This window comes from Rattus rattus, chromosome 2, assembly GCF_011064425.1.
Source record: "Rattus rattus isolate New Zealand chromosome 2, Rrattus_CSIRO_v1, whole genome shotgun sequence".
Lineage (NCBI taxonomy): Eukaryota > Metazoa > Chordata > Mammalia > Rodentia > Muridae > Rattus > Rattus rattus.
In genome coordinates this window covers 119354079-119368421 of record NC_046155.1, presented here as the reverse complement: position 1 = coordinate 119368421, position 14343 = coordinate 119354079, and the positions used below count along the sequence as shown (strand labels likewise).

The 14343-nt window shown below is 47.9% G+C and overlaps 1 protein-coding gene across 1 annotated transcript; it reads left to right on the top strand.

Annotated features, from left to right (window-relative positions):
• The first annotated feature begins 973 nt into the window (after positions 1–973).
• Positions 974–12641, top strand: Zscan2 (zinc finger and SCAN domain containing 2). The gene is made up of 2 exons (XM_032893332.1): positions 974–1537; positions 11062–12641. Exons 1-2 carry the CDS (start codon positions 1138–1140, stop codon positions 12501–12503), a joined length of 1842 nt encoding a protein of 613 aa, XP_032749223.1. The 5' UTR covers positions 974–1137; the 3' UTR covers positions 12504–12641.
• Positions 12642–14343: the final 1702 nt, after the last annotated feature.

Here is a 14343-nt window from a genome sequence, read left to right as displayed (position 1 = left end):
TTTAGAGGACTTGAGCATTCACAGATTCGGGAATCTGGGAGATTCCCTGAGGATAGATAGCCTCCATTGAAATATAGCATTGATGGCTTCTAGTGAAGCTGGGAGCATCCATTACTAATTATTAAGACGGTCCGTATGATAAGGATGAGTGTTATCTATTAAGTGATCACTGAGGTTGAATGACCTCTTTGTTAGGTCAAGGTCCCTTGCTCTGAAGGAAGTCTGAACTGACTTAGGGCAGAATATGTTACATTCCTACTACTCTTCCTGTGGTCTTCTGAAAAGAGCAATGCTGTGTGGTGTGTGTGTGTGTGTTGTGGTTATTATTATTCTGGGGGTTGCTATAGTCCCTTGTGTTTAAATATCTACTAGGGGTTTCTACCCCACCTCAGATCATTTTAGTTCCCAGATAAAAAGACATAGAAACCTTTAGATTTATAATAAGCTTAAAAGCATTAGAGATGAGCAGATATCTACCCTCTATGCTATTTTGTCTACTTCTCTGTGTTGATTCCCGAGATGTCACTTGCCATGTTCTGCCTGGGCCGCTCCTCCATCGGGACGGCCCTCATGGCCCTCATGAGCCACCTACCCTATGACCACTTCCTTCCTTTTTTCTCTCTCTTCATGGTTCCTACCTTAGATCCCAAGCCTGAAAACCTTTGTTCCACCCCATCTCTTGTTCCCAGCCATGTCTATTAACCAGTCAGCCATGTCTATTAACCAGTCAGCGAAAAGTTAGGAGGTGAGGTCTACAGAGCATCATTTGGATTTGGTGTACATGAGATCTTCTAGTTTCGGGCAACCAGATCTTGGGGGTCAGTATTTAGCATTTGAATACATAGTAGGATCAGACCAACCCCGTGTGTGTGTGTGTGTGTGTGTGTGTGTGTGTGTGTGTGTGTGTGTGTGTGTGTATGTGTGTGTAGGAGTAGGCGGCAGGCCTCTTGGTTTTGAACAGAAGGAGGCTGCTGTGAGATGGCTGTAAGATACTTTCCTTAGTGATTCTGGTTCTCTGCCTCGTTTCTTTCTCAGCAGTGTTCCTTGTTAAGATTGGAGGAAAGACAGCCTTCTCCGAGAGCCTGGCTGGAGACAGGTGTGAGACTTGAAGCCCCCGTGATCATCCAGGAAGCTGCAATGGCAGCCGAAGTGCCAGCAGTGAGCACTCCCCTCAGCCCTTTGGCTCAGGTGCCTCAAGAAGATGAACAGGCAGAGGTTACCACTATGATCCTGGAGGATGATTCGTGGGTGCAGGAAGCAGTGCTGCAGGAGGATGGCCCCGAGTCTGAGCCCTTTCCCCAGAGTCCTGGAAAAGGCAGCCCTCAAGAGGAGGGTACAGCCGAGGGACCTCGGGGTGCGCTTGTCCGATTTCGGGAGCTCTGTCGGCGCTGGCTGAGGCCAGAGGTGCACACTAAGGAACAGATGCTGACTGTGCTGCCAAGAGAGATTCAGGCCTGGCTGCAAGAGCATCGTCCTGAGAGCAGCGAGGAGGCAGTGGCCCTGGTGGAAGACTTGACCCAGACTTTTCCGCACAATGGTAAGATGCAGAACCACATAGGGTGAGGGTGGGAGCCTTCTGGGGTGCAGTAGTGTCGGGTTTGTGTGTGTGTGTGTGTGTGTGTGTGTGTGTGCGTGTGTGTGCGCGTGTGAGGTGAGTGGTCTTTGAGCAGAGTAGGAGATGGTGTTTGTCCCTCCCTGTCTGTGGCACTCAGCAGGATCCTCGCTCTTTTAACGGCCTCACTGTGCATCGGTAACTCCGGAATTTCAGTCTGAGGGACTTGGAGGGCTGTCTCTGGAGCTCCATTTGCTCCACACTAAACACAGCTTTGACTTGTTTATTCCAGGGGTTGGAAAGTTTTCTGAGATCATGGGATATAAAATTCAATAGTAAATAAAATGCCTGCCTGGCAAGCACAAGAGCTTATCTGGGAGCTATTTTTCTATTTGTGATTTTTTAATTTTTCTTGTTATAGAGAAAAAGTGTTTCTTGTTCTTCCTTGTTGTTGTTGTTCTCCTCCCCCTCCTCCTGCTCCTCTTCTTCCTCCTCCTCCTGCTCCTCCTGCTCCTCCTCTTCCTCCTCCTGCTCCTCCTCTTCCTCCTGCTCCTCCTCCTCCTCCCCCTCCTCCTCCTCCTCCTCCTGCTCCTCCTCCTCCTCCCCCTCCTCCTCCTGCTCCTCCTGCTTCTCCTGCTTCTCCTGCTCCTCCTGCTCCTCCTCCCCTTCCTCCTCCCCCTCCTCCTCCTTCTCCTCTTCCTCCTTCCTTCTTCTTTCTTCCTTCTTCTTTCTTCCTTCTTCCTTCTTCCTTCTCCCGCTTCTTGATAGGGTCTCATTATGTAGCCCTGACTGGCCTAAACTCACTGTCTAGCCAGGCTGACTTCAAACCCACAAAGATCTGCCTGCCTCTGCCTCAAGAATAAAACATTCTTCCCTTACGAGGAATAGAACATTTCTGTTGGTTTGCAGGTATAAGCACAAAAGCGACCTCTGTAACCCACCCCATGGTCCTTTCAGTTGACTGTAACCATTCAAATAGTCCCAGCAACTAGAATGAAAGCATGCAATTCTTTTCAAAGTGGTCGTTTTAAGAAACCATGATAAACAACTGTCTGGGATTTCTGTGGTGTAATGTTATCATAGATCTTTAAAGAGTAATTGGCCACACCTATTATCCTAGTACTTAGAATTGAGGCAGGGGATTGCAAGCTAAGTCTCTGTATATAGAATAGATTCCATCTGGAAAACTAAAAAGAAAGGTAATTCCAGACAAGCTCTTTACGTGCTTTGTTGGTAATGAGTTCTGGATCCTTGTCTGGTTGGCTATCCTGTGTGCATTTGGCCTTGGGCTGTAAACTATGCTCATTTCCCTAGGATAATTTCAGGACCCATAGGATGTGGCAGCTTTGTTCTGATGAAGTACTCTCATCTGGAGTTCAGAAGGGCCTGCAGAGAGGGCAGGCCAGATCAGGGAAGCCTTCGTGGAAGACATGGACCCGGAGTAGGAGGTTGCAGAATGGAGTAGAAATGGGAAGCGAGGAGGAAGCTATGAGTGCTGAGAGGAGCCGTGCGAAGCCAAGGCTCTGAAGTGGGGGAGTGGAGGAAGTAGGTTTCTTCAGATTCAGAGATGGTTTGCTGGTTGGATTGGAAAGTGTCTTCAGGAAGTGGTGGGAGTTTGAGGGCAGGGAGGATAGAGGTTTGAATGAAATGCCATTGCCCTCAGCAGGTTCTTGAACTAGGCCCTGTGGGCACGAGAGGAAGCTGAGCTTGGCAACAGGATGTAGGTTTGATTAGGTGGGAGAGAGGCGAGAGGTTGGAGAGCAGTCAGGAAGCTGCCTGGTCATGGGGTGTGCAGTGATGAGAGTCTGGCAGAGGGCGAGGTTGGTCAGGATGTGTGAGAAAAAACTAGCAGTGTGAACAGCATCTCTGGAGTTCTTTCTCCGGCCCTCAGTCTGCTGGGAGATGAGTGGATTGTTGTCCTTAGAGGAGGAGCGACCCACTTTAAGATCACGCAGCTGGTATGAGGCAAAACCAAGACGATTCCTGTTCTTAAGCATGCCATCGAATGAGCGGTCCTGACAGCTCCTAATGAGGTGCTGAGGGAGGTCCCAACAGGGAGTAGGGCAGAGTACTCTGTACCATCCAGTCCGGAGGACTGAGCCTAAGCCTGGGACAGGAGAGCATGAGGAGAGGGTAGTTTAGGGCAGAGGGCATGACAGCAGCCAAGGACTGAGAGATATGGAGAAGTCTGTCCTCAGAAGAAAGGTCTGGGCTTAGAGGACTAACTGAAACTAGCTCGGCACTGGGCACCTTATATTGGCACTCACACCAAGAATCTTGTGAGGTGAGTGGCATTGTCAGTCGACAGATAGGAAGCTCGATAGCTTCACACAGCTGTCATTCAGCAGAGCCAGGACTCAGGTCTGTGTGCGTCAGCATGAGTTTATCGGCGCTAAGTTTTACTTGAAGTGAAGTATTTTAACTTCTTCGACTCTGACAGGTAACTTCCTTAGGGGTGTGCTTGAGATCAAACCTAGGAGCTGGATCGTGTGAGACAAGCACTGAATCACTGAGCTACACCTACAGCCCAGTAACTTGACTAATTAATTAGTCTTTGAAATGGGATTTTGCATATTCCCAGCTGTCTAAAGTTGGTATGTAGTTAAGGATGAACTTGAACTTTAAAAAAAATTTTTTTTTACTTATTTAATTTGATGTGCATGGGTGTTCTGCCTGCATGCATGTCTGTGTACCATGTATGTGCCCGGTGCCTTCAAGGGTCAGAAGAGGGCATTAGATCTCCTGTATTTTCGGACCACACTCTCAGCTGACAAGTGGGTGCTGGGAATCGAACCTTGGTCCTCTGGAAGAGCAGCCAACGCACCTAGCTGCTAAGCCCTTTACAGCCGCACCGTGAACTCTGAGGGCCTGCTTCACTGGATAGGGTTGTAGATGTGTGCTGGTGTCCTGTTTTTGTGGTGCTGAGGCATCAAACCCAGGGCATCTCGCCTCTTGGGCAAGCACCTACCAACCTAACTACACCTTTACTCGGTTTCTGTTTTGAGACAAGGTCTCACATTGTAGCCTAAATTGGCCTCGGTCTTATGGTAATCCTCCTGTTTCAGCCTCTTGAATTCTTGGCCTACCGGGTATGCTACCACATTCGACTTAATATTTTACTTTGTTCAAAGAAGAAAGAAAAAAGAAACTCTCTCGCGCTGTTTCAGACTTCCCTTGCCTTCTGATGGCTATGGCAAGTTTATAAGGAACTTGAGGATTTCCACATTATCTCAGAGGCTTGGGCTGAGGTCTCACCCAGCTTTGCAGGGCCTTCCTTTCTCATTGGTCATCTGAGATGGGGGATTCTCCCCAGAGGAATCAGGTGGTGACCCCTGACTTCTGACTCTAAGATGATCTCTGCTGGCCTCCATTTGATAACGCATCTTGCCCTTCTCCCTCATAGCTGCTCACAGGAATCCACATTTCCCTTCGTTCCTTCACTGACTACCTGACACCAGCCGGCCTCTATTCTGTTTGGTGTGTCTACCCAGGAAAGGGTATTTCAAAGCCTGGTTAGTCATTGTGTAATACTTGACTGAGAGGCACCTCTGTGTGTATGCACTTAGTGTCCTGTGACTCCAATTAAAGCCATACCTCTAGTATAGTTTACATGTAAAGTTTATCTCTATTTGTTCATGAGTCCTGCGGGTGTTTTAATTCCATTTCAAGACTTAAATCAGACTTTGGGATTTCCTGACTAAACTTTTGCAGTAGTCTCTAAACTAAACTTTCTAGCCTCTTTGCCACTCATCAGATTCCTCCACACGTCCCAGAGCAGTCTGCTGCAGTTCCACGGGCTTCTCCCCTCCGTCTGGATGGGACAGTTGCAGTCTCTTTCTCTCTCGTTGTTTGCTGGCTTTTGTTTTGAGATGAGGCCTCCCTCTATATTGTATCTAGCCTAGGCTGCTCTAGAGCTCATTATGAAGCCCAGGCTGACCTTGAACTCATCATCTTCCTTCCTTAGTCTTTTGACTTCTTAATCAATCTTGTTTTTTTAATTATATAAATACTCTTATTTATTTTAGGAACTTAACAAAAGTCCCAAAGGCCAGGGACCTTATCTATTCCTCCCTGTCCTCTTTCTGGGTTCCCTCTCACAGTGAGAGCTCAGTAAGTATTGTTGAGATAAATAAAGGACACTTTTGTACTTGCAGGTTGAGAGACCTCTGCTGCTTATTCTGTCATGGAGACAGACAGACAGATAGACAGACAGTTCTTTCCAGACTCTTAAATTCCAGAAACAAGGAACTTTATTTCTATATCACCCTTTCCCCTCCCCCTAGATAGGGTCTCATAGCCAAAGATGGTCTCAGAGACTCTGAGTTGCTGAGGATGATCTCGAACGGTCTTCCTGCCTTTGCCTCCCTAGAGCTGAGCATAGGTATGTGCTACAGTGCCCAGATTATACAATGTGGGGACCAACCCTGGACTTGGTCCATAGTAGGCAAGAACTCTGAACTCTGAGCTCATCTTTCCCTTCCACATCGGCCTTTTAAAACAATGAAAGATTTGCTTTTATTTTTAATCATGTATATGTGCTTCTATATGCCCTACACATGAAAACTTGGGTTTCTACAGAGGCCAGAAGAGGAACTCAGATCTCCTAGAACTGGAGTTTTAGGCAGTTGTGCGTTCTAGGAGCTCGAGTTCTCTGGAAGAGCAGTGTACACCTTTAACTGATAAGCTATCTCTCTATGCTCATGTCTGCCTTTTCTTAAGAATGACAGACTAAGATTTTACTTATTTCTGTGTTTTGTTTTGTTTTGTTGAGACAGGGTTTCTCTGGGTATCCGAGGCTGGCCTAGAACTCAGAGATTCACCTGCTTCTGTCAGAGAGTTGGGATTAAAACTGTGCCATCATGATCAGTTAAGCTTTGATTTTAAAGATGTGTTTTCATTTTCAATTATATGTGTGTTCGTGCATGAGTTTGTATAGATGAGTGCAGATGCCCGTAGAGGTCAGAAGAGGGGGTCAGCTGCCCTAGAGTAGTTACAGGTTGTTACGAGCCTTCTGACACCAGAGCTAGGAACCCAACTCAGGTCTACTGCAAGTATGAGCCTTTAACCACTGAGCCATCTTTCCAACCCCTAAGTTTTGATTTTTGTAAAACAAAATGGGATCAGGGTCAAACCTGGCAAAGCACAGCCAGATTACTTCTGAATCTTCAAAGGAAGATTGGGAAATACTCAGGTCAGTGGGCAAGTCAGCCTCTTAGCTCCATCAAAGAATGGTCTTCGCCTGCAGCATTTGCATTCTCAGAAGCTCCCTCCCTCACACTCATCACACCCAGTTGGTAAGTGATACATATCCATAAAGATACTTTAAACAGCGGAGTTCTGAGGGCTGGAGAGATTCCCACATCTCAGATTACAGAGACTCAGAAGATGGTCCCTTCCTGTTGGGTAGCCCTTTCTCCTAGTGACCTGGACCAGCCGGCCACAGGTGTGAGAAGCAACCTTTACCTGAATTGACCAGGTTGGAGTTGGAATTCTGGGTTATGGAGAATTCCCTTTGGTGGGGAGGACAGGGAATCTCTCAGGCGGATGAGCTGGGCCTGATTGATGGAGGGAGAGACTGGGAGGCTGAATGGTCAGACCTCAGAATAAAAGGCGGAGGGGCTGGCTCAGCAGCTAAGAGAACGTACTGCCCGTACAGAGGACCCAGGCTTGGTTTCTAGCACCCAAACAACAGCTTACAACCATCTGTGGCTCCAGTTCCAGGGGGCCGATGCCCTCTTTTAACCTAGGAAACAGGCATGTACGTGGTACACATTCGCACCTGCAGGCAAATCCTCATAAAGTAAAATCTCAGGATGACATCACTGCTCCCGGGGGAGACAGTCTCTCAAGTGACTTAGGGTTTGCAAGAGGTTGACCACAGGGTCCTTGTTTGATGGCTGTTTTCAGTGCACTACAGACCTTTAAAAGACCACTTATACAAAGCAGTAGTTAACTTCCATAACTGGTTACGGATTATTATTGATGTAAAGACAGAATGCTTGTGGGTTTGCTCGTTTGTCTGTCTGTTTTGCCTCCTTGAATGCTTTGGGGAATGAGATTCAGGTTTTCTAGAAAAATCCGCATTTACAGTTAAGAGCACTGGCTGTTCTTCTAGAGGACCTGGGTTCAATTTCCAGCACCCACATGGCAGTTCACAACTATATGTAAATCCAGTTCCAGGGGATCTGACACTTTCACATGGACATACACACACATACAAAACACCAATGCACATGAAATAAAAATAAATAAATTTTAAAAAATTATTTGTCTTTTGGTTGGAGGGAGTGGTTAAACGCACTTACTTGCTCTTGCTGAGGACCTAAGTTTGGTTCCCAGCACCCACATCAGGTGGCTCACAACCACTGGTAACTCCAGTTCCAGGGAGCGGGGTATAGCGAGCGGCACACATCTGAAATCTTAGCATTTAGGAGGCGGAGCAGGGCCGTTGTAAGTTAGAGACCAGCTTGAACTCCATAGGAAATTGAGGTCCTTTGTGGGAGGAAGCTCAATGGTTGTGCATTTGCTTGGCATACCAAGCCCTGGGGGTAAATCCTAGCAATTTTACATTCTAATAGTTGGCAGTTAATTTTTTCCATGTGTTTCATATCTGAGGTTAGAAGTCATTTATCAAGTTCATGGCCCTAATATTTAAGTTCCAATAGTTCTTGGTATAAATGGGGACAGTTTGCCTCTGAACTGTTCTAATTGCTGTTCCAGAGTTCATCCCTATTTCCGTAAGAGGATGAAATAGAGAAGGATTTAAGGAGGAGAGCAGTGAACCCACCCTCTTTTTTTTTTTTTTTTAAGATTTATTTATTTATTATGTATGAGTACACTGTAGCTGTCTCCAGACACACCAGAAGAGGGCATCGGATCTCTTTACAGATGGTTGTGAGCTACCATGTGGTTGCTGGGATTTTTGGACCTTTGGAAGAGCAGTCAGTGCTCTTAACCACTGAGCCATTTCTCCAGCCCTGAACCCACCCTCTTGCTCTCTCTTTTTTTGTGTGTGTTTTTGAGAAATGGTTTCTTTGTGTAACGGCCCTGGCTGTCCTAGAACTTGCTTTGTAGAGCAAGCTGGCCTAGAACTCACAGAGATTGAACTGCCTCTGCCTCCTGAGTGCTGGGATTAAAGGCATGTACCACCAGGCTTAGCTTGAGATAACCCTCCGTTGATAGATACACTGGCCTCATGGAGTTCCATTATCCCAGTTCATGTACTGGTAGATATCAAAGGGAAGGAAAGGGGATTATTAATCTCAAAATTGAGAAATTCCTGTTAATGTTCACACATGGTAGCACACACCTCTGTGCTGCTGAGGCTGAGGCAGGAGGATCATGAATTCAAGGTCAGAGTGGGCTACATAGTGACTTCCAGGCAAGGTCTTTAACCCTTAGGACAATGTTGTCCCCCGGACCAGCAGCATCAGAACTGTTAAAAATGTAAATTCCGCTCCAGAGCCAATGAGTGAGAAACTTTAACAGTGGGACCAGCCCTTGGGGTCCTAACAAGCCCTGTAGAGATCTTAATTAAGCACTGGTCTCCTAACCACTATGCAGGTCTCTGGGTTTTAAACTTGGCAGGTGTTGAAATTACCTGGAACCTAGAGTGAGCTAAGAGTGCTAGAAACTGAGCCCAGTGATCTCCATATGCTAAGCTTGTGCTCCCCTACCGAATGACACCCTGGTCCTCAGGCAAAGGCTTTGGAGGCTCCATAGGTGGTTCTGGAATGCAGCTATCTGGCAATGCTGCTGTTTTACTCAAAGGGTAGGCTCTGGAGCACTGGCACTAATCTCAGCAGAAAGCCGAGGAGAAATGCACAAAAGTACACGGTTAATTAGATCTCTGGGTGGCTCCTCTACACCTTGGAGAATGAGAAGCCTATCCTGTATTAGAGAGGAACAGGCTATTACACTCATACCCGTTCTTGTCCCACAGTTGAGCCAAAGAATTACAGCTTCGCTGTCCAGCTGTCTTTAGTATTTTCCAATGTTCAGTGGCAACAGCCAACAGGTTATCTATTTGAGGTTTGCTGTATAGCTAACTGTTCCTCAATGACTGTAAACACCTATGTATAGTTCCCCTCCTCTCCCTCTCCCTCTCCCTCTCCCTCTGTGTGTGTAGGCACATTCCATAGTGCACATGTGAAAAGCTTTCGGGAGTTGTTTCTTTCTCCTATGTGGGCGGGTTCTGGGCAGTGAAATCAGGTCATTAGGCTTGGTGAAAAGCCGCTACCTGCTGAGCCATCCTGGTGTCTCCTGCATGGGTGTCTTTGAGTGGTGGAGGGGGCTCCAGTGAAAATGGAGGGGACATGGTGTGGGCATCAAATCAGTATCTGATCACTGTTTTAGACCAGTGGTTGCAACCACAGTGTTGAGACGTAGCAGTGTGTCACAGTCAATTGGAAGGACTGAGCCAACTCAAGCTTCTGACTATAAGTAAATTATAGGTCATCCCTTATTACAGGTGATTCAATCTAAGACACACTCCACTCTGCATTCCTAAAACCCTCTGTATAGCACTTCCCACGTACTCACAATGATAACCATTACTTTATAAATTATACACAGTAAGAGACAGTAAAGGCCACAATAGAAAAATAACAATGTTAGATTGCAAAGTTATTTAGCCACGTGTGATGGTGCACGCCTTTATTCAAACACTTGGGAGGCAGAGGCAGGCAGACCTCTATGAGTTCAAGCCCACCCTGGTCTACATAAAGAGTTCCAGGACAGCCAGGGCTATATAGAGAGACTCAGTCTCAAAATTTAATTAATTAATTTATTAATTAATTATGAGTTCTGGAGTTTTCACGTAATTATTTTTGGACGTTGGTTGACTTGATGACTGAAACTTTGGGAATAGAAACAGGAGATAAGGGGGGACTATTCGAGACCAATTGAAGTTTATGCCCCATCTTTACCATCAGTTTTTTTCACTCATCCTGAAATGCTTTCTGTTGTAGGAGAGAAAGGGCCCACAGCTAGGTTGGAAATGCAGAGGTCCTCAGGACAGCCATAGGCCTGCTGTGTACCCGAACCTTCCAAGTTCTGGGAATTAAAGGCTCTGTAGTCTCACCTTTTAAATGAGACTAAGCTATAGAAACATTTCTGTGATACCAATTTAAAAAAAACTTCGTTCACCCATATGTCAGATTCATTGATGACATATGGCATATGTCCAAGCTCTAGACATCACGGTGACTGCTAGGGCCATTGTGTACCTTGTCACTGCCCTTTGGTTGGGGTACTTTCAGATCCCTACCTGATCTGATTTGCTCATGCAGAAGTGAGTGGAGACATAGAACTCCAATCTAAGATTAGAGATCTCAGTGACTGCCACAGAGAAGGAATCCCCGCAACTAAATAGTCAGTCAGGAGGAAACTAACTCGAATCCTTGTGGGCTTTTGTTGTTTGTTGGAAGCGGAAGCCTTTAATTTTGTTGGTTTCTTTTTCTCATCACAATGGGGAACTGAGCAGACATTGTATGTTTTCTTCCTTTCAGATTTTGAGATACAGAGTGAGAATGGGGAGAACTCGAATCAAGACGTGTTTGAGGATGTGGAATCACACGAGACGTTCTTGAAAATCCCTCGAGGGGAGGGTGGTCAGCAGTCGGATGGGGAGAGTGACTTTGAGAGAGACTGTGGCTCAGGAGGCGCCCAGGGAAATGTCCCAGGTGAGGAGCACAGGGACCTGGCATCGGAAGGAAGGGAAGTTGGCCAGCTAATAGGACTTCAGGGCACCTACCTGGGTGAGAAGCCTTATGAGTGTCCCCAGTGTGGGAAAACTTTCAGCCGGAAGTCCCACCTCATCACCCATGAACGGACGCACACAGGAGAGAAGTACTACAAATGTGAGGAGTGTGGCAAGAGCTTTAGTGACGGCTCGAACTTCAGTAGACACCAAACGACTCACACCGGAGAGAAACCGTACAAATGCCGGGACTGTGGGAAGAGCTTTAGCCGGAGCGCGAACCTTATCACGCACCAGAGGATCCACACGGGCGAGAAGCCTTTCCAGTGTGCCGAGTGTGGCAAGAGCTTCAGCCGGAGCCCCAACCTCATCGCTCATCAGCGCACGCACACAGGTGAAAAACCGTACTCGTGCCCTGAGTGTGGGAAGAGCTTTGGCAACCGATCCAGCCTTAATACTCACCAGGGAATTCACACTGGAGAAAAACCCTATGCGTGTAAGGAATGTGGCGAAAGCTTCAGTTACAACTCCAACCTGATCAGACACCAGAGGATCCACACGGGAGAGAAACCATACAAATGTACCGAGTGCGGACAGAAGTTCAGCCAGAGCTCAGCGCTCATTACCCACCGGAGAACACACACGGGGGAGAAGCCGTATCAGTGCAGCGAGTGCGGCAAAAGCTTCAGCCGCAGCTCCAATCTGGCCACTCACCGGCGAACCCACCTGGTGGAGAAGCCCTACAAGTGTGGGGTGTGTGGCAAGAGCTTCAGCCAGAGCTCCAGCCTGATCGCACACCAGGGCATGCACACGGGGGAGAAGCCCTATGAGTGCCTTACGTGCGGAGAGAGCTTCAGCTGGAGCTCCAACCTCATCAAGCACCAGAGGATCCACACCGGGGAGAAGCCATACAAATGCGGCGACTGTGGGAAATGCTTCAGCCAGCGCTCGCAGCTGGTAGTGCACCAGCGGACTCACACGGGGGAGAAGCCCTACCAGTGCCTCATGTGTGGGAAGAGCTTTAGCCGGGGTTCCATTCTGGTGATGCACCAGCGCGCGCACTTGGGAGAGAAGCCTTACAGGTGCCCCGAGTGTGGGAAAGGCTTCAGTTGGAACTCAGTTCTCATCATACACCAGCGGATTCACACGGGAGAGAAGCCCTACAAGTGCCCCGAGTGTGGCAAAGGCTTCAGCAATAGCTCCAACTTTATCACGCACCAGAGGACTCACCTGAAAGAGAAACTTTACTGAAGCGGCTGTAGAGAGAAGGGAAGTGCCGAGCCCAGCTGACTCTGAAGGGAGAATTCCCACAGTGGGCGCCCGCCCCCCCGTGTTGTCCCTTTCAAAGAACCATTTTTCCTAAATACTCTTTGTGAGTTTTTGCCAGAACCATGCCCTGTTTCTTCTCATTTCTAGGACACTGTAATCTTGTTAGAGTCCTGTGCAGCTGGAGAAGGGAGTCTAGGAGTGCAAGGTTGGAAGTCTGATCTTGTCTATTACATTTCATGATTTGATTCCTCTCCTCCCTTTAAATTCCTCTGTGCTTCGGTTCTCTCGAAATGGGAAATACTTCTCATATGTGATGGCAGTTTGGTCCACAGCCTAGGTTGAGCCCTCAGAGAAATACTGAACATTATTTATGTGGCCCTGAATGCTTTGCTGTCACGTTGTCCCGCTAAGGTGCCTTTGCCCACAGCTGCTAGCATCCCAGGCTTCTCTCCCCCATTTTAGACTGCACCTTGATGACTTGTGTCAGGTCAGGATGACAGATCTTCTCCAGCTCCGAGTCCTCTGTAGGAAGGCAAAGCCTTTCCTGGTTTCAGAACAGGTGGGGAAGTATGGCCTGGGACTGATGTCTCTTCCGATGGTAAGAGGGACAGTGACTGCCAGGAAGGGTATCAGCTTAGATTTATGTGTCTGTGTGGACAGCACACTTGGACACACAGTTTTATGTTTGGAGCGTGAGGCCTCTGTCCTCCAGCTGTCCCATCAGGGTGAAACAGTCGTGTGTGCTGTGCACCATGTACACAGTTCCAAATCACACACACATAGAGCTCAGGCTAGCATTGAACTTACGATGTATTTGAGGATGACCTTGAACTCCTGATCCTCCTGCCTCTACCTTCTGAGTGCTGGGATTACCAGTAAGTGCCAACATGCCTGGATTTATGCAGTGGCCATCACACTACTGAGTCACATCCTCAGTCCCTTACATCTTCCAGTGTGTGTGTGTGTGTGGGGGATGTATGTTGCAGTGTGTGTATGTGTGTGTGTGTGTGTGTGTGGTGTGTGTGTGGGGGGGATGTATGTTGCAGTGTGTGTGTGTGTGGGGGGATGTATGTTGCAGTGTGTGTGTGTGGGGGGGATGTATGTTGCAGTGTGTGTGTGTGGGGGGGGATGTATGTTGCAGTGTGTGTGTGTGGGGGATGTATGTTGCAGTGTGTGTGTGTGGGGGGATGTATGTTGCAGTGTGTGTGTGGGGGGGGATGTATGTTGCAGTGTGTGTGGGGGGGATGTATGTTGCAGTGTGTGTGTGGGGGGGGATGTATGTTGCAGTGTGTGTGTGTGGGGGGATGTATGTTGCAGTGTGTGTGGGGGGGATGTATGTTGCAGTGTGTGTGGGGGGATGTATGTTGCAGTGTGTGTGTGGGGGGGGGTATGTTGCAGTGTGTGTGTGGGGGGGATGTATGTTGCAGTGTGTGTGTGTGGGGGGGGATGTATGTTGCAGTGTGTGTGTGTGTGTGTGTGTGTGTGTGTGTGTGTGGTGTGTGTGTTGCGGTGTGTTGCAGGTACTTGTGGAGGCCAGTGGTTGACCTCCAGTGTCATTCCTATATATTTGGTTGTGAGCCTAGCCTTTAACGGCTGAGCCATCTCTCCAGCCCTCCAGTGTCATTCCTAAGGCACCAGTCACCTTGGGTTTTGGAGAGTCTCTCTTTGGCCCTGGGACTCTGCTCAGCCTAAGCTCCTGGGGACAGCCCCTGGACCTGCCTTTCCAGTGCTGGCTTACCAGCATGCTCACCTCACGTGGTTCCGTGTAGGTGCTGGGCTTTTACAACATGTGCTTTACCAACTGAGCTATCTCATACATTTG